Here is a 24356-nt window from a genome sequence, read left to right as displayed (position 1 = left end):
AACTCTTTCTTTCTTGTATGCCTTACATTTGTTGTACGACTGTAGTCCCATGTTACTACTTAACTGTTCAGAACAATCAGAGTGTATTCAATGTTTGTACCTCAGCGAGAATCTGTATTTTTGTCAATAAAAAATAAAATAAAAAACACTCTGGCACAAATGGCAGCACCGCTGCATTAACTCGCCGTTATTGGTCAAAAGTCAGTGGCCTGTGGGCTGAGTGAAGTTAGCCCAAATGATCAGTAAATGACGGGGCGTGACATGACACCTGTCAATCACTTACAAGAAGGAAATGAATGAAAGCGGACTGTATCTGCTGGGGCTGTAAAAAATAAGCCCATTTAATTGAGAGATATTCTGTGTTTTTCTTTTGCCTGATTGGTGCTGTTGCTACCTTTGGTTTCACCTAAACTTAAAACAATCTGTTGTAAGTTATTTAAAAAATAATTTTCTCATCTTTTTTGTGTTTGCTTGGGAGGGCTTAGCCCTGTTAGCCCATTTATATGAGCCATCCCTGCTAATCAGTCTCAAAATGAGTACTACCCAATACATAGTGAACAACAACAACAATCTGTACCCTTGATCTGTGGTAAAATAATCTGAAGTGTTCTGTGCAGTAATGTAAACTTTAAAACATAATAAAATACAGTAAGTAGCACTCTATACATTTAATAGTAAACCTGAGAACAATAATAAACAGTAATAATACTCCATATTCTTAAGTCATTTAATTGTGCACAGCTCAGCAAACATCATAGTGTTCTGCACAGAAATCAGAAAAAGCTGCTCTCAATAATCTCACAGTGAGCAGATGTTCTTGTGTTGCAGGTCCATGGTTCAGACGTGGCCATCGGACAGGCCGGAGGGGTCTGGCACCGTCTACTTCCAAGAGCACCTCCTCTTTTTGCATTCTTCATATGGGATGGAAATAAAGTAACGTTGGTTTAGCACATCCATCAAAGGCCTGTAGGTGTAAAGCAGGAAGCCCTCCACAATGAGGATGTGAGTCTCCTCCTTGTGGTCGGACTTCGGGATGATCTCTGTGTCCAGGGTGTTATTAATGCCAGGAGACTTCTCAAACTTCACCGGGTTCTCCAGCCACGCTAAGATCGTACTCATCATGGCGTCCATGTCCAGAGCAGTGATGACATCGTACTGCTTAAAGCCATCTTCACCAACTTCAATCTGATCTTGGGGCTTGAAGAAGTCATCCTGATGGACCACACAGCAGTTGGGCAGGTTCTTAATCAGGCGGTTGGTGAGGCTGGTTTTCCCTCCATTGGTTACGCCGTTGATGCCGATGATGTACTTCATGTTCTCAATCAGTCGGAAAAAGAGTCGAAAATGTCAACAAAAACCCTCAAATCCCGCCACATCTGTGGCATTGTGCTGTGTGATGAAACTTTGGTGAACACTTTAAGAGATCAGTTTTTCAAAGCTCCTTCAAATCCAAAGGAAATACAATCAAAAGATCAAACTAATGTCATTGGTGCATTCAGGTGCAGTCGGACAACGAAGTTGCGGTCAAGAGCATCAGAAATTGGTGTATCAGTAATGTAAATTTCCAACGAAAATTTTGGGGGGGCACACGGGGTGACCAATCAGATCATGGGGAGGGGGGCAGTTTTGCTTAGAGTCCCTATATTAACCAGAGTAGCGACAACTGGGGATTTGACGGCATTTTGTTTCCATTCACTGTGCCACGCACTAATGCACCCGTGACTTTGTGTGTACTCGCATAGCTATTAGTGGATTGCTTACTGATTTCAAGACATGTTTTGGACAAAATATTTTACTGGCTTGTTTTGTCTGGATGACCAAGGTTGGATTATGGCCATTTTTGAGGAATATTTTCATCTGTGACCAGTTATGAGCGTTCAAAGGTGAGTTGTGGTGTTTACGTTATTTGCTGTTTGTTGGATAAATGTGTTTATATTACCCGCTGTGGTAATCACATCTGAAAGTGGTTTATACCGGCGGACTCATGTGAATCTAAGCTTTCCATGGGTGTATAATGTTTCTATCATCGAGTTTGCAGCTTCGGTCAATTTAGCAAAATACGTTTGCACATCTCAAGACGGGTTACCCCGTTAAACTTCAGCGGCCCGTATTTCATGCATCTCCATGCATGAAAATGGTCAAAGTCAAAATAACCACAACTGCCTAAAATCACATCAAACTTTTCTATCTGTCATTCACCCATACATCATAACATGAAACTACATACATGGGACTAACCTGGCACAAAAACGATGATGAAGTCGGTTTCCATCCCACTCTCCGGACTTTATTTTCCCACAGTTTTCCTTCTTTCACTACTACTGGGAAATCTAAACATGTGGGATCCCTTCTCCGATCGATTTGTGCACCCAAAGGCACAACAGCCCGTCATTTTTCGGGTATTTAGGAAGCGAAAAAAGACCTAGAATTACTCTCTGCGGTGTAAACAACGTTAACAGGAAAACCCGGCGTTCATGAATAGGAAACAAAATGGCGCCCATAGATCACGTGACCAAAATTTTTTGGACCCGTCATGTCGCTACTCTGGTTTTGCTGTGACAGCAAAACTGGCTGGATTTTGGTTGATTTTTTTTAATGAATGATCAGAAGTTTTACTGATATGTATGTTATCACTTTAGATATATTTAGGATTTTTAAAATATTGTTACTCATTTTTTGAAAATATTTACAAGAATTTTCTTGGCACATTTGGGATTTTTTAAAAAAAATAAAACTTTGAATTATTGTAATATTCTTCCTGAAGGTTTTTCAAATTTTCAGAAATTTGGGGAATTTTTTTTGCTGAATGTTTGGGGTTTTTTTTCAGACAAGGAAACAATGTTTTTTTTGTGCCTGTAAATGAGGACAACAGGAGGGTTAAAAGGTAGCTTGTCTTGCAAAATTGCAGCAACACACTGAAGATTGCATTACTTTTCCTATGATTACTTCTATTATCCACACCCATCATTGATGAGTAGCACCTATTAAACCTTATTTATAACCATTTTCAAGTAAGAGTAAGAAAGGGAAAACATGATTAAAGCTTATCATATTGTAAATTTAAAAAAAAGAGACAAAAACACACCAGACAGGTCTAGGTTGTATTAAATGTTCTAGATGTTTTATTGGTGTTGGTTTCATTTATTTGACACACATGTTCTACTAGTTGTGTATTTTTTTCTTGAATTTCAACCTCTTCAGCCATTTGAGCTAGACCCAGCTTGAGACTGCTGCCCCTTCACCGGTCTCCAATACATACATGCACACAGACACGTGCCGGACTGATCAGCATCAGGACCTGGAATGCACTAGACCTGAATCCAATCAGATAATACACCCCAAGCACATAGACTCGTCATCACCGCTCACCACATCACGGCACACTTCACCACATCACTCCGGCACACCTGCAGTGACAGGAACCTGAAAGCCTTGGTCGGTGTCTTGCGTCTTTTGGTAAAAACGCAACCTAAAAACCCACGTTTCTGTTGCACTTTAGAGTGGCGTCCTGAAAAACCAGCAAAAATAACTGAAACAAAATACAAAAAGAGAGACGGCTATCTCCCAATTTTATTCTATCTCACCAATATTGCTGATGGTCTTCATGAATGTCTCTCTTGAGCTGTTTTTCATCGTGTGTGTGTTTTTTTTTATTGTTTCATTTAAATTCAGTATAGAATTATATAGCTTACCTAGAGCACACAGAAAGATTGAGTTGTATTTACCAACTTGGGGGTGTACTGCAATAGTTATTAACAAGGACAATGGTTCACACAGTGCACACAAACAGAGACAAACAGGGCAGGAGGGAAGGGAAGGGAGGGGTGTGAGAGACAAAGGGGGAGAGAGGGGGGACAGGACGCCATGGGGTGTGCTTTGTTAGGCCTAAATGAGGAAAAGCAGCTCTCACATACCTCCCCTCCCGTCTTAGAAATAAAAAAGACAAGTAAAATCATCCAACCCCCCTACCCCACATATTAAAAAACAACAACACTGTGGCCGTTGACAACAGAAGAGAAGGAAAATGGACGCAGTGAGAATGTCAGGGAGATGACCACTACGCTGGCCCTCCACAGACAGGAGGCGGAGGCGAGAGGTGGCAGTCGAAGTGGTGTCGGTGGTGGGATCTCACTGTGTGATCTTTATATCTGTGTGTGATTGGAGGACAAGCAAAGGGTTGGCGTGGGGGGAAAAAGAGAGGGGGAGCGAAGGTATACAGAAATACAAGAGGGGAGAGGATGGGAAGAACGGGGAGGAGAAGGAGCTGGATGGCCCTTTTTTCCAGAGCGTAGACACTGACTTTGTATCTTTAGCTCGTTCAAATCTACATACACAATATGCAGCTGCCGTTTGGTAGATATATTGGTTTATGTACACAGCTGTGACAGAACACATGCAAAGAGTATCATAGGAGATGGGGAGAAAGGGGGCAGGTCAATGTAGAAAGTCGTAAAGGTGCTTTTGCTGTTTTTAATCTTTGGGGCAATTGTGATGAAAATTGCTTCAAAGCGGCTTTTGTCTTTAAGGGGGCAGGGCATCTGGAGGTGTGACTTGCCAGGGATGGAATGACAGCGGGGAGAAATAAGTGGAGGATGTAAGGGGCTTGAGCAAAGATGCTCCATCGATCAATAGTATGTCTCCTTTTCCACCCAACCTGGAGCGCAAATGAGAAAAAGAAAAACACAGGAAAAGTTCATGGTTAATTCAACAAATATTCAACCATTTGGGAAATATGCACATTTGCAATCTTGCAGTGTGGTAGATGAGATAATTAAGAACACTCTATGATAAATATGAAGCACCAGTCAGTTATCTTTGACTGAAAACAGGAATGTCTACCTAAAGTCACAGAGTCCAGCCAAGAAAAAGTTGAACATATAATGCATTTGTCGCATTTAAAGGAAGAGGAAAAACACTCACCCCCAGGGTTCCGACGGAGGAGAAGTTTTCGAACCTCATCATAAACAAAGATGAGAAAACTATATGGGAATGCACAAAACCACCAGGTAGGCCTGAGGATAAGACAAGAGAACCATTAGAGTTAAAAACATTCAAGTAAAGGGATACCTTGTTTTATCTTAATATAATGTGTGGTAATGGCACGTACTTCAGAGGATACATCCTGAGTGCCACATCCATGCCTGGGCAGTAGGACAGGAAGGCAGCCAGGGCTGTCTCTTCAAAGAGGCCGAAGATTAAGATCTTATTCCTGGATTGAGAGACACAAACATTATTGGGAAGAAAACAATGTGATGCAGAACTTAAGTTATCTGTCAGAATGATTTAGATCAGATTTTTACTAGTTGCTATCGGTACAATAAAAATAAATAAATAAAACAAGCAACAAAAATGATACAATACAAGTCACGTTAGGCTTTGGAAACCCAACAACTGAACAGAACCATCCAACAACATGTCGGTGTCCCAGTGTAGTTCTTGTACTCACTTCATGCCCTGCTGGAACACAGAGTTACGTCTGGTCTTGCAGATGATGACATCAGCCCATTGCACGACTACAATACTGACAAAGAAGGCTGTGTGACATGTGAACTCCACAATCTTCCTCTGTTCATATGTCTGAGGAGGCAGCAAAGGACAGACGGTAAGATAAAGTCACAAAACATGCAGACAAACCGAAGTTCAACTAAACACATGCGAATGCTCCATGCTTACCCACTGCTGTCCATAGCTGTCTTCCAGGTCATTGACGGAGCGATCGTCCCAGTTAAGTCTGATACCTACTAGTCGAGAGGGGAGGAAACCATTTTCAGCCAAGATGACAAAGTAGGAGAAGAAGCCACCCAGGGCCTGGATCATACCTGAGGAAACAGATACACACACACAGATTGAATCACAGATTTTTACATTATCTAACTTTTTAATGTTCTCTTCACAAAACATTCAACATGGATAAGTCTGAAGATAATCCAGTCACTGTTGTTCATAAACAATGATTGGGAATAAAGTTATTCTGCAATTCACTCACCAATTTGTCCATAGGCAATGCTGATCAGCCTCTCATTCACCAGCTTGTCCCTGAATGGGTTCCTGGGCTGACGCTTCATGATGTCGCTTTCAGCTGCTTCATAAGCCAGAGAGATGGCTGGAACCTGAGGGAGAAGGAAGGGAAGTGAACTTTTACTACTGTATGACACATCCACAGGCACACTATTCAGTGATGCCTGTGTATGAGCATAAAGCTGTATTGGTTATATCAAACAGAGAGTGTTTGATCTGCTCTGACCATGTCAGTTCCCAGGTCAATGCAGAGGATAGTGATGGTTCCCAGTGGCAGGGGAATGTTGACTATGATGAAGAGCAGGAAAGGAGTGATCTCTGGGATGTTGCTGGTCAAGGTGTAGGCAATTGACTTCTTCAGGTTATCAAAGATCAAGCGGCCTAAAGGGGGAAAAGCAGTCAGGTCACATCACATCCTGAGTTGTACTGCAAAAAATATTAAGTTGTAACTCTGAATCAACAACACATGCTCTGATCCTTCCTTGCACCGGCCCCTTGGGTCTTCTCACCTTCCTCTACTCCAGTCACAATAGAGGCAAAGTTGTCATCCAGCAAGATCATGTCTGCAGCTTGTTTGGACACATCAGAGCCTGAGATTCCCATGGCAACACCAATGTCAGCCTTTTTCAGTGCAGGAGAGTCATTCACACCATCACCTGTCACAGCTACAATAGCACCCTGGGAGAGATGAAAGAGGAATGGAAAAAAGACAGCGGTTAACCACAGAAAACAGTGAAATTTATTTTATTTTTTATTAGTTTACCTTGAATTTAAGAGAGTTCCTTTTTGAAAAAAATGACCCAACAATCACTATATACTACTTAAAATGAATACCAGAATATTAAATAAGTCAGTACTTGTACTGATATATGTATATAAAGGAATACATGAATGTACTGCACTGGCATGAATTTCAATTACCACTATTGCCATGTGCTACTTTTGGAAACATTTTTTATTAGACCAAAACTAACTTATGTCCCCAACTTTACCCCAACCACTCGAGGCAGATATCCGCCCTCGCTGACGTTTTTTGTCCTTCCCGGCACAGGGGAGGTTTTAGGTTCCTCATACTGTTGCCAAGTGTTTTCTCAAGGGGAATCCAAAAGGAAATTTTGGCTTTGTTGGGTTCTCGGTTTAAAAATTGTAAGTTCTTCACCTTACTATGTGTTTGAAAAGCATCTTATATAGCAAGTATAAATGAATAAACAAAATGCATGTTGATATATATTTTCTATTTTAAAAATAAAAATTGCCATATTTCAAAGATAGCAAAAATGTATTTACATTTTAACAACCTTTTAGTATTTTTTCAAATCAACTATTTTATTACACATTAAATTAAACCAAAGCCTTTTGTCGTTTCACAATCCATCTAACGGCCTCCAAGAGAAAAAATACATTTTACGTCTCAGTCAGGGAAGCTTCACTCGGTGGACAACTAGCACCATCTGCTGTAACGTTCATGTAATGCTAGTTCAAAGTTTAGTCCCTGAAAGAGTCCAGTGTATTTCCAGAAAAGAAAACATTCCAACCTGTCTCTGGCATCCCTCTACAATGATCAGCTTCTGTTGTGGTGAGGTCCTGGCAAACACAATCTCTGTGTGATTCCTCAAGATGTCATCCATCTGATCCTGGGATAGCTCCTTCAGGTCTGTTCCATGAATGACACAGGCCTTGGCATCCCTGAACACATATGTTCAACAATTACTACGGATTTTACAATTTTCTGTCACTCATCAGACCGTGTCCTTGCTTTGTGTGTGTTTTTCTGTAAACCTTCCTTACCTGGGGTTCACCTGGCTGACAGGTATGTTGAGACGAGCTGCAATGTCCTCCACCGTCTCATTGCCCTCTGATATAATACCCACTCCCTTCGCAATGGCCTTGGCTGTGATTGGATGATCACCAGTGACCATAATGACCTAAAAGAGCAACAAATGCTATTTTTATTAGCTTTTATACACTGATTTGTATGACTGAACATTTTTATGTTGAGCAAAAACAGCTCACCTTGATACCAGCAGATCGGCATTTCCCTACAGCATCGGGCACAGCAGCACGAGGAGGATCAATCATGGACATGAGGCCGACAAAGCAAAGGTTGTCTGTCTGGAAGTTAACATCATCTGTGTCAAAGGCAAAGCCCTTGGGGTACTGGTCCTCTGGCAGTAGCAAGTGGCAAAAACCTGGACAGAGAGAAAACGTGTGATTCAATAGCTGATTAGAATGTCCATCAACTCATTTTTCCCAACCCAATTTCTACTAATGAAATAACTTACAAAAACCTTCATCAGAAAATTACATTTCATAAGTGCCTTCTTTTAGCAATTTAACCAATCTAAGGTGAAAAATTATGTTGATGTGGGATTTTTCATAGACAGGGACCAGGCAGTACTAATTTAAAAAATAAAAGTTTGATGCGTGTTGTCCCAAATTTGCTTATTTGTCAGAATTAATTAGTTGCAGTTAACTGTGATGCATGCAAGTATTTTTTTAACGCTATTCGATATACTCTGACTGATGTTCTTAATATTATATAGCACTGATTTTGTTAATGTATCTTAAAATTTGCCTAGATAAAATCCTCTAGGAAGAGTAAATAGTTGTACCTCTTACGCTATATAAACCTGTATATAAAACCTGTGCTGCAGATGCATGAAAATGCATTTTTACAAGTTGTTTTTAACAGCTTATGAGAAGTTGATGCTTCTATGATTTTTACAAGGCAGTGACATGAAGGTGTAACAGTAAATTACCATAAGCCAAATAAGCTATGATGGAATGGCTAAAAATGTTTTTAAAATGCAACTTTTGCACAATTAAATTGCATTATGGTATGAGGCGTTTTCTAATTACATGTAACAAACTCCTTTTCTTTTCTTTTTGAACTCCATGATCAAACCGTCCATCTTCATCTCTCACCAGTTCTCGTTATTCTTACCCAGTACTCTCTCTCCCAGTCCTCCAAGCTCCATGTAAGCATTCTGGAAAGCTTCCTTCATCTCCTCATCCATAGGCTGCTCCTTGCCCTGCAGCATGATGGTGGCGCAACGATCCAGGATCCTCTCCGGGGCTCCCTTCATTACCAGCAAGTAGCGATTGTCATTGGGATCCTCTGTTTCATGCACTGAAAGCTAATAGAGGAGAACAGAGATTAGGATCAAGAAAAATATATCAAATGGATTGGCATTAATAGTGCTGTTAGTCAGTAGTTGTGTGCACACAGTTACATCTCTCACCTGATATTTGTTTGTGGAGTTGAAAGGTATCTCAGCCACCTTCTTATTCTTGTCCCTCATCGCCCTCACTGAGCCGCAGGACAGCTCGATACACTTCAGCAGGGCCGACTCTGAGGCATCACCAGCCACGTCACGCTTCAGGATGGCCACTGAGTCCTGTCCGGCTTTAAACTGTGCACGGTTACACAGCGCAGCGATACGAGCTAGAGACAGCCATGTCACCGAGCTCTTGTCGAACGAAGCACCTGGAGAAGAAACACAAGAGTGGGTGTTAGAGTTGTGATGATGTGTGGTACTCATTAAATCCTTTTACAGTTGTAACATATTTCAGACATCAGAGGTGCCTGCATGGCCTTTCCTCTCTAACCTGACTGGTCCTCGGTGGTGTCAGCCTCGTGGATCTGGTTGTCAAACCACATGTGGGCCACTGTCATTCTGTTTTGGGTCAGGGTGCCTGTCTTGTCAGAGCAGATAGTGGAGGTGGAGCCCAGGGTTTCCACGGCTTCCAGATTTTTTACCAGGCAGTTTTTTTTGGCCATACGCTTGGCAGTCAGAGTCAGACACACCTACAAACAAATGCATTTCTTAAATCATCTCAGTAGTAATATGCATTTAGATGGGTCAACTGTAAAGCTGCAAATGCAAATTTCTCTGTTCCTGTTGCTAAATTCAGTGAGCATATGGTACAATAAAATCAGTCATTCTTTATCCTTAAAGCATCTTTTAAAGTGAAAGGCACAGACAAGGTAAGCACTTAAATCAGCATCACAAATAAATAAATCAAGGGATAAATTAAAGACAGTTAAAACAGGGATGGAATCATCTAGTTACAGTCTCACTTACAGTGACTGTGGCCAGTAGTCCTTCAGGCACGTTAGCCACAATGATACCAATGAGGAAGATGACCGCCTCGAGCCAGGTGTAGCCCAGGATGATGGCCAGGATGAAAAATGTGACACCCAAGAAGACTGCCACGCCTGTGATGATGTGAATGAAGTGCTCGATCTCCTTGGCAATGGGTGTTTTGCCGGTCTCCAAGCCAGATGTCAGAGTAGCAATGCGGCCCATGACTGTGCGATCTCCAGTGCAGATAACAATGCCACGTGCTGTACCTGGTATAGAAAAAAAACAGAAAGATAATAAGCTGTCAGATTTTTTTGTATAGCTATTTCTGAGATGAAACATTAAATTTAAGTATAAGAACAAAGGATGTTAGATATGAACTTTATCACTTAACTTAATTAGGTGACTTTAACCCTCCTGTTGTCCTCATTTACGGGCACCAAAAAATATTGTTTCCTTGTCTGAAAAATATCCCAAAATTCTGCAAAAAAAATTCCCCAAATTTCTGGAAATTTGCAAAACCTTCAGGAAGAAAATTCCAATAATTCCTTAAAAGTTTCTCTTAAAAGTTTTATTTAAAAATATTCCCCAAATTTGGCAAGAAAATTCTTGTAAATATTTTCAAAATAATGAGTAAAAATCTTCCAAAAAATCCTAAAAATATCTAAAGTGATTACATAAATATCAGTAAAACTTCTAATGTTTCCTTTAAGAACAGTCACAAAAAATCAACCAAAATCCAGCGAAATTTGCTGGTTTTTGGTTGATTTTTATGTGAATGTTCCTAAGAAACATTTTTAACATTTCTTTTTCCACCAAAAAATGTTGAAAATGTGGACATCAGAAGTTTCATTGTGAAAATATATCTTTTTCCCCCACATTTTCAAACTTTAAAACGGGTCAATTTTGACCCGCAGGACGACACGAGGGTTAAACACAACCACAAAAATTAATAATAGCATGCAGTGCCATTGCCATGGTGACACTACCTTCAACACAGTTGGTGGAGAAAAAGGCAACGTTTCGGGTCTCCAAGGGGTTGTCATGGGTACAGTCAGGTGACCTGCTCTGAGGTTCTGATTCTCCTGTCAGAGAGGAGTTGTCCACCTAGTGAGCAACAGAAAAAGTAAAACATGTAGTAATGTCAGACAAAAAGCAAGATTTTGAATGCGTGTGTTCATATGCATGTATGAGTGTATGAGTGTGTGTGTGTGTGTGTGTGTGTGTGTGTGTGTGTGTGTACCTTGCAGCCATGAGCTGAAACCACCCTGATGTCAGCAGGGATCCTGTCTCCTCCCTTTACTTCAATCAGATCTCCAGCCACTACTTCTTCAGCGTTAATCTGTACCTTCTCACCCTCACGGATCACCAATGCTTGCTGTACAGACACATCGGTGACTTGTTAGAAAAACATTCACACACACTGGACACTTGCTAGAGAAGGGTGTGTGGGGAGCTACAGGAGGCAGAAAAGACCTTTTGTATTCCCTCATGTGAAAAGATTTCCTGCAGGCATGTTTGATTTTTCATGCTATGTGCAAAGAATTCCTGATATTTAAAGCATCTTAAATCAGTATTCCTATTTACTATTTTCAGGCTGAAAGTGGCAATAATTGGTGGCAGTGGAATAACAGTTTGATATGGACCTTGAGTGGCACAATAAATGCTACTGTAGCAGGAGATAGTGCATGTTTCAGTTATGTGAAACATGTACCTTAAATCACATTAAGCTACAAGATATTTACAATCTGTACTTTGTGGTGCCTGACAACTGTTTCTAAAAATCTTCAATAACCTTTTAAGGCTGTACAGCTATGATTAAAATGTGAGACAGGTCATTTAGAAAGGATAACTTCATAAATCTGTATTTTTGGGGTCAAGCACATGCTTACCTGAGGCACCATGTTCTTGAAAGACTCCATAATTTTGGAGCTCTTGGCCTCTTGGAAGTAGGAGAAGCAACCGGTGATGATGACGACAGCTGTGAGCACAATACCTAGATACAGCTGGGGGTAGAGAGAGAGAAATGTAAGCATATGCAAGCGTGGGCGGTGGGAAAGCAGCAGGTATGATACGCGTGATGCTGGAATTATTTTTCCGAGGTGTTATTTATGTCAATATTTCAGAGTGTGCAAAATGTGTTAATCAGGTGCAGATGAGACGGACGTGAATATGTCAAATATCGTGAGATGGATTGTGCGTATGTGTGGGGATTGCTCACATTGTCGCCTGCTGGATCATCCTCGGTGGCTGCCTGAATGGCGTAGGCCAGAAAGCAGAGGATGGCGCCGATCCACAGCAGGATGGAGAATCCACCAAACAGCTGGCGACAGAACTTCACCCATTCTGGGGTGGTGGGAGGAGGGGTGAGAGCATTGGGACCATCCCTGATCAGAAACTCTGCTGCCTTGGCGTTGGTCAGGCCCTGGAGGGAACACAGAGGCAGTGAGATACGAAGTAAACATGGACACAAAGCAGTGAAACTTTTTTATTTAAGTTTAATCACATTGTCATATTGTCTTAGTATTTCTTTGGAGCGGAGTGGACTATAGAACTGGATCATCAAGCAATTCTAATAAACCAAAAGATGTACTCTAATGCCACCTAGTGGATAACTGGGGAAACTGCCTCAAGCCATATATGTGTAATACGTCAACTCACCTGGACAATGTCAGTCTGGTATTTCCTGCATACTTCTTCTACGGACATCTTGTGTTCCGTCTGTAAAAAACAAAAGAAAATAAAAACAAAAAACCCACAGATTAATACGCTGTGTTATTCAGAATTATGCTGCTGTTTTATACATGCCAGGAAATGTAGTATAAAATAGCCTAAATTGAACATGAATTATGCTAATTTGTACCAGGATTTTTGCTGTTTAAACACCTATAAAGTTAACTACACACAAGGTAATTAGAGTTTTACTCCATGCATGCAGTTCACCTGAGAGACACGAGTATCAGGGCAGCCAGGTTTGGCGACCCTGGTCTCTGTTTCTTGCACTGAAATGTGGGATCAAACTGACAACTTCTTGATAACAAGTTACTATACATTATATTAACTATATGAAAAACAAATTTATCCTGTTAAAAAACAAAAACAAACAAGCTGTCATTTGAATTTCAATGACTGTATCCTGCAAGAGGATGTGTTTCAAAATGCATGGGTGTCATAAACAACCTTTACAGACACTGGGGAAAAGTTCACACCAATTTCATCAGCATTTGACCAACAGAATCCAAAGTTTATTGACCGCAAACATTTTTTTAACGTCTGCTTTTACAAGTGTTCTCAGAAAACAGGAGGTTTTACTTACAATAGGTACTTCCTTCTTCAGGTCATCCATGTCCTTGGTTCCCCCCTTCTTCTTCTTGGGGGATCGGTCATCTTTGTCCTGTGTGGTGGCAACGCGGTAACTGTCTGACCGTCCATACTACAGACACACACACATGTTTTATACATGCCCTTGGACTAAATTAAGGGGTTGCCAACTATTTTCTGGTTATGTAAAATCCACCAACACAGTTATATAAGCCAGTGGTCTTTACTGAACACCCCTCCATATTTCTCTGTTTCACTAGAGAGTAAACGTTGTATCCTCGTGAAGTGGCCTCGTGTGACAAGTAACATTTCTCACAAAATTAGAATGTCAATTATTTTTAGTTTATGAGGAAGAAACTAGTTGAAATGCATAAGAATAGGCATATGGGAAAGGAAAATGCATTACCCTGGTAGCTCTGTTCCATATAAACAAAAATATCTACATTAAATGTCACCTATCGCCACACATCAAACACACGGCATCTGCTTTGCACCAATACCCTGATGGACACACCAAAAATAGTCTGGTGCAGGTGATTTAACCTGTACGTTTGAACTTATTGCTTCCTGATCCTTTTCATTTGGCAGCAAACATTAACAACGTGAGAGACAAAGAGAGAGCAGGAAAACTGCACAGAATCATCAAAGGCTTCCTTAACAGATAATAGCATGTTGTACAATACTACACCAGATGCATCAGAGACATACTGATGACAGGATTCACAGAAAATTAAGCCACAAGTAAAACATACACAGAAATGTCTTTAGATGTGTTTATTCCTATAACCATCCCTTTATAAAATTCGCTTGTGTCATTAAACCAGACAGAGGCTATTAATAACCCTGATTTCATCGACCACCGCACACTGTAGTCCTCTTAGATCTGTAACTGTAACTCTAGCCCTTTGTCCGGAAGAGCAGCCTGACCGCTGGTACACATCAATACAAATGTGCCTCATTCAAAGGTCAGAGGTGACATGGAAAGGGAAAAAAATTACCCCCAGGAGGTGTGAGTGGGTCCCAATAGACAGGCCCTTCATTGACACAACCCAGTCATCAAGGAAACTATGCTGGATGTCAGATCAATGGAGTCAGTGATATATTCATGACTTAAAACAGGGGTTTGCAAACCTGACAAAGTAAGTGCAGACAGGGTGAATCCAGCTGACATGGATGACATAGTTTGATCTCAGTCAGATAATCAATGACGGCAATCACCTTAAGAATAAAGTGTATTTCAAAATATCAGAAAATTACATTAAGGGTAAAGTTTTACTGACAGATTAAGTGTGATGAGGTACTCGCTGTATGTTTCTTCACATGAAATAAAACTCACTGGTGAGCTGAATCACTAAGGTAAGCACTCTATCTGGTGATACAGCCAGGATGTAACAACCGACAGGAGTACAAACTGTACAGTTAGCTGCTACTTGACTGCTTTGTTTGAATCTGATACCATAAGAAAGACATTATAAACAAAGGTAAAAGCTGATCTGGCCTTTAACATAATTCTTTAAAGTATGTTTACTTTAAAATAAGTCCAAAACAAACTGATATATTCACAAAAGCATATGTGGGGGAGTATGAATTAAGACTCCACGCATGTTGACAGACAAACTCACACACCCAAACCACACCTAAACATACACACCAGCAGCAGCAGGCAAAATGGAAATAACAGAGATCAAATTGCCACTGCATTTCCCACTTGAGCTGTAATTGTGGTACCATTGTGTGAAATTCTTGTGAAATCATGTCTCTGCGTATTCAAACCCGATGTGGTTACAAAGACCTGTCTTTCTGGTTTGTCGTCATAGGAAAGGCTTCACGAAATGACTGAAAGATAACAACTCTCGCTGACTTAACTATGGCGGCAGGCTGCTCAACGACCACTTCTGAATTGAAAACAAACAATGAAACCACTCATTCAAGCATGTCAGGCAGAGAGTAGCATGTCAGCGCGGGGGAGCTGTTCTACCTAACTGCAAATACGCACACACACACACCCACACACACACACGCACACACACACAGAGTTCTGCAACAAAAGAGCAGGTGAGCAACTCTCTTGCTGCAGCAAGAACAGGCAGGCCTGGTGAGGCAGAGGCTGCATAGAGTAGAGACTGATGCAGTGGAAAATTACTGCTGCTGATCCCCTCTGAGACAGACCCTGGACGTGTGTGTCTTAATGTGTGTGTGTCTGAGAATGATGGGGAGGTTGTGGGGGTCTGTTTTTACATACAGACAAACACGTGTATTATGTTCATGTGGTACTCATTTCAGATTAAAAAAGTGAATAGTTACTCCATATCTCTTTGTAGAGATGCTTAACATGGCAAGATTTAGATTTATTCAATTGTAATTTCGCGCCACAGTTTCACTGATGACAGTGAATGTATAAATTCACAGCTATCTCATTGCTGTGGCTAGTTTTTTTTCCACAGACGAAGTGGAAATGTACTTTTAGAAAGCATGTGCAGCTTTTTCTCTATGAGGATGCATGCTTGAATTCATATTACAAATATGGACAGTTCTTTCCCTTTATGCTGCACACGACTACGTGCACATAAGGCCAGAAAAGAGAGGTGGTTGGCAGGGAGGTGGAGTCAAGCGGCAAACAAAGAGAAATGTGGTGAAAAGTAAAGACTGGTAGAGATGGATGGATGTGAACGGGGTGGATGACAGACAGGACGAGGCACATGGAAAAGGAGACATCAGTGGGAGGTGAGAAGTAGGGACAGATAAAGAGAGAGGAAGGCAGATGGAGAAAGGATCAGAGAGTGAGTGAGAGAGCGAGAGGAGCTGCTGTCACCCTTCTCTCATGCTTCTAATTAGATATTGACCAGCAGTCTTTGTCTGCTGGCTCTGTGTCAGTGTGTGACCCGCAGTGACCCCACTCAAATAAATTGCACAACCTCACTTATGCTGTACGTCTGTGTGTGTGTGTCACTTTGAGTGTGTGTTCTCATATGCTAATAGATTATTTTCTCGCTCCCGGTGTCCGTGTGTGTCCTTAACTGTATGTTCATTTGCAGATATGAATCAGCATTACTCACAGAGAAAGGAGATGTTGCAAGCGTATCCTTTGTCTTTCTTTGTAGTATGTTGAGTAAGTTAAGTGAGTGTTAGTGTCTATCTATCTATCTATCTATCTATCTATCTATCTATCTATCTATCTAATTTCTCTATAAATGTCCCTAATATTAAGTACTGAACTAAGTCCGTAGAGTGAGACTATGTCCATATTTCGTGATTCTACAATCTTAGTATCTTTTCATACATAGCAAACATGTGCAGCCTCTGTGTGTCCGTATGGGTGTCCAGCTGTCTCACACAGCTCTGGGTAATTTAATGAGCCCCCTCTGTCCTGAGGAAGGAAACAGAGACTTAGGGCTGGAATTACAGACGCTTACTCTCGCACAAGCACACAGACAAAAAAGAATAACAAACAGACATGTCCGTGATATCATCAGGAAATGGAAAGATTTCATTGCTCTTTATGGATTACATAGTGTAATCCCCTGCATCCACATACATATAGGTGTATTAAAATGCGCTTAAAAATATAAATAATGCAATTAAGCCACTGTTTCATGTATCTGCCTGTTGCCTTCAAACTAATCATAAATTATTTTGCAGGCCTGCTCTGGCTAACCAAACTAAACCCTGCCATTTGCTCTCATGTGAACAACACTGATGAATGAACGTGTTTGTGGGGCAAGTAACCATGGCGATCAGCACGGCCATTGGCATGGTGACAGAGCTCAGCAGGCCTCGTACCCCTCGGATCCCCTGATGTGATTCGGGATAAGTAATAATTGACGCATCTGTAACTGGACACTGTATTCACTGCTGTATAACACGGACAGGCAGTTGTGTGTGTTGGTGTGTTCTTATGTCTGAGTGTGTCTATGCGAGCAGAGGTGAGTCATTGTACTGGCTACAGTCTGTATGTGCAGTGTCTACACGCATTGCGGCAGAAAAGGTGAGGGAGATCTAGAGTGAATGAAAGTGAGACCTAGTCACTGCACAATAATTTGATAAGACACCAAAGACAGAACATCTAAAACTTATAAAAAGAGAGAACTGACACTGTAAAAGCTTGAATAAAATGTCACTTAATAGTGCATTTTCAAATGTAAAAGATTGGAAAAATACAAGACAGATTCAAAGTTCTTCGATGCCATGAATCTACAGTTAGATATGGAAGTCAAATGAAGTGATAATACTCTGTTATGCTGTGCACATCATGTACCTGTTAAATTAGATGTTAAGCCTAGGAGTGGCACCTGAGAGGAGAACTACCATGTCAAATATGCTGGGACAACAGGCTGAGGCATGCAAACTGATGGCGGATTTGATTTGGACTGGGAAGTTTTTTTTCTTCCTCTTTAACTGCTCTCATATGAACCCCTGCAGCAGACAACAAACTGCTGTGCAGGTTTACACATATGAAAGAATGTTGCTGTTGTTAGGCCATTCTTTTGTCCTCAAGTAGAAGTCTGATGAGGAAGTGGTTTGTAGGTGGACTAAAATACCCCTCTTCTCCATTTTGTTTCTGCGACACTATTCCGCACCCACCACAGCATTAGTCATACCCATGTATGAGTGCATATGACTTCCTCTTTGTACTGGGCAGCTGCATGGAGGGATCACATCACTGATCATGTGAGAGCTGCATCATGGAGTTTTGGGGTGTTTTTCCACTTCACTGTAGAGTGTTGAAAAGACAAATACATGACAGCTTGCCTGTGCCTCACACATTGTCATTTCATTTGTGCTCTAGCTACATACCAGGTCAGTCAGAATGTCTGAATGTAAAGCAAAGCCAGTGGTACACGGCTTCTGAGTTTCTTTGAACATAATATGTCCAATCCAGGTAATTTATTCTCTTGTAAATTATTACTAATGCATTCTTGGGGCTTATTTTAATTATTATGGGATCTTCATCACACTTTGGTTTTGCTGACTTCTCTTTATACATTCTGTAAGGTCTTCACCTCACTATGTGAAGTGCTTTGAGTTGACCACATAAATATAACTGAAAGGGAAACTTTGTTGCCACTATCACCTCTATGAAACCTCCAAATCAACATTTTAAACATCTAAATGGAAAAAAAACATAAAAACTAGTAATAAAATGCATAAAGTGTTAAAGGTACATACACACAATTTTAATCTTGTTAAAATGTGTGCGTTGTTCAGAATCAAATCTCTGACATGTTACTATAACTGTAGCGTGTGTATGTTTTCATGCATGCATGTGTGTGAGTGTGTGCAGTCCTACAAGGTCATTTGGCCATCTGCTGTTTCTTAGAGCAGGATGAGAGGACTCTGGCCCACAGTAGGGGGCTCAGGCTGGGAACCAAGGGACATGGCTGTTGGGATTAGCTAGTCTGATTACTATACTGGATTAGCCCTCGACGCTTCTCATTCTCTTTGTCTCTCTCCCCCTTTACTCCTCTTTCTCTACCATTCTTTCGGCATAAATGCCATCTCCACGTTTATAATAAAGTCTTGGAGCCAGTTATTTGGTGAATGACTTTGCTATTATTTGGTGAATGGCCAGTTATTTAGTAAACTATTAGATGGTTATTTTTAGAATTTAGATTTTAGATGCCTTGACAAACGATTTCAAGATATTTGCTTCACTTCTCTGTATCATCCTTGAGAGTGATGCAAAGGCTTCTCATCATTCTCTTTAACAAAGTGAGCAGGCATCAAAAGGAGGCAATTCCAGACATCAGATACGAAGATGAAAGGGGAAAGAAGGCACAAAACCTTTGGAGAAGACAGCCTCGAAGTACTGAGTGGCAGTTAAAACTAAAAACTACATGAACATGTAATGGATTGATCAATGGAACAGTATACAGAAATAGATTTTTAAAAGTACAATAAAAAAGTCTGTGGCTGACAAAGATAACATAGTCTGTCTTCTGCTTCCTCAAACAATTAAAAATAATCAAAAGCAAGAAATGTAACTGCACAGAAATCAAAGTGAAAAACCCAATTTCAGTTTTAAACCCTTTCACCCCCTCAACTCTGCTTCCTCTCTTCCCTGTGTCGGTCCTGTCATCATCTCATTTGGTCATCCTGAAGAGAGAGTTGTGTAACTTTAGATTTGCACTGTCCAATATCAGAGCTGTGAAGAAATTCTACCATTGTTTGTGTGTCTTCGCCTGAATGTAACTGTGGCCTCGGCTAGATTGGAAGTGTAAATCCTGATTCTTTTTTGGGCGATAGTAGAGGACGTGGCATCCTGCCATGGTGTGAGAGAGGGCACCTTTGGACTCGCCGCCCTGCAGGTGGTCATACAAAGATGTTTATGCACGCACATCCATGCATACAGCTGACTGCACAATTACCCACATACCACTGGATTCCAAGGCAGCATCTGTTATGTATAGTGCATCAGACAATACACAGATGTAATGGAAAATCATCCATTTACTGTTAATAATAAAACGACTTGGAGAGTACTGTAACTTTGTCACTTTGTGGAATCACTAAATCTAACAAAATTCAAAGAATGTTTGGGGGTTTTAACAACTCTTTGTCCATTGCGGCTGCCCAGTGCTACATATTGGGCTTTGATGTATTCACACAGAGACACACACATCTCCAGGACAACAAAGTGAATTAGTCACGTTGCTGTAGTCAGGCAACCTACCCCTTCTTTATGGGAGGCCATCAGCACTTTAATGTGAAAAAACTGTTGGTTAAATCAATCACATTGCCTACTGTTAGCTTTTTAATATATAAAGGAGACAGCACTGACCTTTACATTTTATTAGCATTACACTAGCTACTACTGAGCTCATTGCTCAGGCCTCGTCCTGTTAGTTTCATGCTAGTGACTGAGCTAAATGCAGGTTTGCTGCTGAGGTAAAAGAGAAATCTGGACTGCTCTTTAGCAGTACTCTTAATATGAAAATTGTCATTATAAATTATATGTATAGGTCAAAGACTGTCAGGTGGCTTAAATGGGACAATGGAAAATATTTGAAAGGGTCACTATATTGAGCTTAATTGACCAATAGGCCACAGGTCCAAACACCAATTAGTAAAACTGTGCAGTTGTTCAATTCCCATATGGACAAGCTTTCCCATTGGGTCCTGTAACGTGTAGGACAGATCAGGCAGCTACAGCGCAGCCTATCAGCATCAGGCAGCAGGTGCAATGGGGAGGGATGTGCAGCACTCTGCACCAAACTTAGGGCTGGGCCTCTGCAGCGACCACACACTTCAAACTCCAGAATTATCCTCAGTAACACCTTCTAATTTATTTTCAATTGCTGCAACACACGTGACTAGTGTCCATGTAAGAGGACATACTGCTATAGTGACTTTTTTCATCATGAAGCCATTAGGAAGTCCAGCCAAGGCCATGCAGAGAACCTGACACTAATAGGAGCTTCTCCTTCATACTCCAGCTCTCTGAGCAGCACAGCCACACCCCATGTCACCAGTCATTATGACCTTCTAACAAACCCTTATGTTACCACAGCACTTGTATGTTTCTACAATCATTTCCTGACCCGCCTCCACCGCATCTCAACAACCTCTCCACTACCACACTAAACATTTAGTCAGAAATGAATGCCCATCCCTTCTCTCCCTACTCCATCTGTCTCCTCTCCCCTGACAACCAATCCCACAAGATGCAGCAAGAGGAAACATGAGCCATGGTAATGTGAGACTCAGGTCATTATCCTGTAACAGGATACACAGCCAGGCAGCCCTTCCCTTCATACACCACCTCCCTCACTTTTAATCTCTCTCTGTTTCTCTCACTACACCTGCAGACTAGTCACTACAATCTGTCCTTCCCCCTCTACCTCTCTCTCTTTCTTTTTTTCTCTGAGCAGTGGCTCCCTCCCTCCATATCTGTCACGTGTCTGAAGGTGAAACGCAGAAATCGATGTACAGCCCTTCATCCACATCTCACTTTACATTCCTGTTACAGACTTATCAGTTTCAGTCACTGTAAGGTACAGCTGTGTCAATGAAAGACGAAGAACAGTGAGGAAGATGAGAATGTGATGTGTGTCAATGAAGCACTGTCTTTGTATCAGGATGCATTTCCAAATTTAGAATATCCATCTTTATACCTGACTAAATGTATCGGTTGTCCCTCTGCTCCATGTTCTCTGCAGTGATCTTGACACATGTTCACGCCGCACTCTATAGCATCACTGCTGTCTCTTGACCCGGTCTTTTCTGCGTGTCTCCTCGGGCCAGCCTATCACAGCCCTTTACAGGGAATTTCCACACCAGAGTCCCCGCCCCCGGTTTGACGCAGAAGGCACGTCGCAAGCGATGCCCCTTGCGGCCTTGGGAAAGGACAGCTGGCAGAGCCATCGCTCAGTGCGCCAGTGCGGAATTCTCAGAAGAAAGACATAGAGACAGAGTTGTGAACGTAATCCACAAGCGACAACTAAGCCTAATGGAATAATCCAACACTCCATCCCTTCTTCCATCTATCCGTCCCTTTTCCCACTCAGGGTCACCTCAGCGCGCAAAGGGCGAAAGGCAAAGAAGTACCCTTCACAGATCGCCAGGGGTCCTTACATTCTCATTTAATTCTCCTCTGAGCCTCTGGAGAGATGTGGCATTTTGCGACATGACACGCCATTCTGTGTGTCTCTCCCTCGCACTGCTTAACCAAACTACCACACAGCAGCAGCAGTACGTGCGTAAGCACTTTTTGCACTCCCTTTTGACGCAGTGCCCACTAACGCTGCCGGGTTAGCTTCCACATTTGAATTAAACGAAGACTCTGACACGGACCGGAGCACCCCCACCCCCACCAATCCCACCATCTCTCTCTCTCTTCAACCTATCCTGCATCTCTGTCATCTCTGTCTCGGATGCTGCAGGGGCATCAGCTGGTGGAAATGCGATGACACCGGCTTGCACCGGCTGTACAGCGGTGGATGTTCCTCTGCGCCGCATGGCTCGTCTGCAGCGTCATGCCGCCGCAATGCTCAGCGGGCACACAGGCCAGAAATTAAAAATTACAACTCCTTTGGCAGGGTGATGATGAGGCAGAAATTGCGCAATAGCTCACACCGACTGTCGCCCTGGGTTATGGCTGGTATTTTTCCACCGTGCCCCACTGATCAATTTACACGGCTAATAAGTGAACGAAGCCTCGATCACCGGACACAGATCGGATGCGTGGAATGATTCAATGGATGTGCGCAGTAGACGAGAACTCTGTAAAGTCACAGCCTATAACAAACTTAACTCTAACGAACACATCGTCCTGGACGCATCGTTTGGTTAATCTATAGTGTGTGTAAATGTGTTCACTGCTGACGATTATCGAATCCCTGTTATGTCACAAATTAAAGGGGAAATAAGCTGGTGAGGCGCTTATTCCCGGTAACCGCATTATGACGCACGGGTCATCGAGGGTGCTGAGGATGAGACTGCTCAGCTGAGAGTGTCCACTGGAAGGACGCGTTGGGGCTCAGCATCTCGCATGTTCACTGTCGGGTGATTTCTCCTGTGCGGCACCAGAAGGACCGGAGAGAGAGGGGGAACTATAGCAGCTGGGTTTAAAAGCAGGAGACGAAAGTAGGGAGGGAGGAGAGCGGAGGAAGGGGGGGTTCGGTGGCAGCGAGTGCATAAAGGACGTCACGATACACTGTGATCAATGCTGTCCGAAAAATTAACACAGCACCAATCTATAAGTCCAAATATAACGAAAGTGGTTTTATTTCAACTACAGGTTAATAATAGGTAAAGATGCCCCCCTCCATCCTCCTCCTACCCCACCCCCCACGAGAGCGCACTCTGGAAGAATAAACCGATTAGGCCTACCACGGCTGGCAAGGTTATAGCCGTGTCAAAGCAAGGCCTAACACACATGTAAAAGAGTACATTTAGCGCGCCGACAACCTCTAAACCGGCACGGATCTACTGTACTCATCCCGTGAGACTTTTAGCAATAGTTTTTTTTAAATGTGCGTTTTGGCACAGGGTGTACTGACTAAACGAACCAGAGGGAATTAGATGAGCTAATATAATATTCTGGCTCAAATCAAAACATGCCAAAGTCAAAGCAAACTGAGCAGCTCGCAGACACTGCTCTCTACCTCTGCACTAGACCGGGGCTTGTGGCTACATCAATTTGTCGCAGTCTAGGAGACCAGGGTAAAACAGAGTTCCGCATTAGAGTCAATGTCACTCAGACAAATAGTGTTTCCGTGAAGGGAATAGAATCACATCAAATCCTTCCTCAATTTGATTTTTTTTGTGAGGTGTCAGACCACCTCTCACTTCTCCGGCCACTTCAGGTGGATTACAACGCAGTTAAAAAGTTGGAATCGTCAGTCTTACCCCCATGTTGGCGCAGTCACTCTTCTCCTCTCAGGTGATGCACGGCTTGAGAGGTGTCAGCCCTCACGTTGAATTATATCAAAATGCCTTGCCTTGAAAAAACAAAAGGAGACACGCTCAGTTGTTATTAGTTGCTTAGACGAATGGAAAAAACAAGGGGAGATGACGTTAGACAAGTTGGCCTATCTATAGGTGCGAAAAAGAGCTTTCTCAGCCTTAATAAGCTGTCTGTCAAACCTTTAAAACGGTTTAGGCTACGAGCTCCCTCTGTGAGACGTGTTTCAGATGAAATTTTGCGGTCTCAAGCGGAGCATCACGCGAGAATCCGCTTCCCTCCTCTGCTCTCTGATACTTGCGGTGAAAGACCGGCGAAACTACCGAGCCGCAGTGCTACCTTGTCAGGACTTGGTCTCCCTCCGCGCTTCTGCCGGCTGCCGCAGTACTCCGTTCTACTGGCCGCACCACTCCGCCAGTGGACGGAACGCGCCCTCAAGCAAATGGGTGAACCGAGGGGGCAATTACTCCCGCCCACCGCGAACACGGACGGCCAATCATAATTCTGAGCGTCTCATCGGCATTGGCATC

At 42.2% G+C, this 24356-nt stretch overlaps 1 protein-coding gene and 1 pseudogene across 2 annotated transcripts; both read right to left on the bottom strand.

Annotated features, from left to right (window-relative positions):
- Nucleotides 1-653: 653 nt before the first annotated feature.
- LOC127536459 (nicotinamide riboside kinase 2-like) lies at nucleotides 654-2636 on the bottom strand (annotated as a pseudogene).
- A 463-nt stretch (nucleotides 2637-3099) lies between these two features.
- atp1a3b (ATPase Na+/K+ transporting subunit alpha 3b) lies at nucleotides 3100-24240 on the bottom strand. 2 transcript variants are annotated; one of them, XM_022210860.2, is made up of 23 exons: nucleotides 24009-24240; nucleotides 23772-23863; nucleotides 13420-13536; nucleotides 12765-12824; nucleotides 12325-12528; nucleotides 11996-12109; nucleotides 11347-11481; nucleotides 11093-11210; nucleotides 10104-10372; nucleotides 9628-9826; nucleotides 9261-9505; nucleotides 8963-9155; nucleotides 8032-8207; nucleotides 7807-7943; nucleotides 7554-7704; nucleotides 6528-6696; nucleotides 6245-6399; nucleotides 5987-6110; nucleotides 5674-5819; nucleotides 5447-5577; nucleotides 5108-5209; nucleotides 4921-5012; nucleotides 3100-4654 (listed from the first exon to the last, which is right to left on the bottom strand). In XM_022210860.2, exons 2-23 carry the CDS (start codon nucleotides 23775-23777, stop codon nucleotides 4626-4628), a joined length of 3072 nt encoding a protein of 1023 aa, XP_022066552.1. In that variant the 5' UTR covers nucleotides 23778-23863; nucleotides 24009-24240; the 3' UTR covers nucleotides 3100-4625. The 2 variants fall into 2 exon arrangements, with proteins under 2 accessions (XP_022066552.1, XP_022066553.1); XM_022210861.2 differs by having other exon boundaries at nucleotides 13420-13497.
- Nucleotides 24241-24356: the final 116 nt, after the last annotated feature.

Source organism: Acanthochromis polyacanthus, chromosome 12 (genome assembly GCF_021347895.1).
Source record: "Acanthochromis polyacanthus isolate Apoly-LR-REF ecotype Palm Island chromosome 12, KAUST_Apoly_ChrSc, whole genome shotgun sequence".
Lineage (NCBI taxonomy): Eukaryota > Metazoa > Chordata > Actinopteri > Pomacentridae > Acanthochromis > Acanthochromis polyacanthus.
This window is presented reverse-complemented; position numbering and strand designations above follow the sequence as displayed.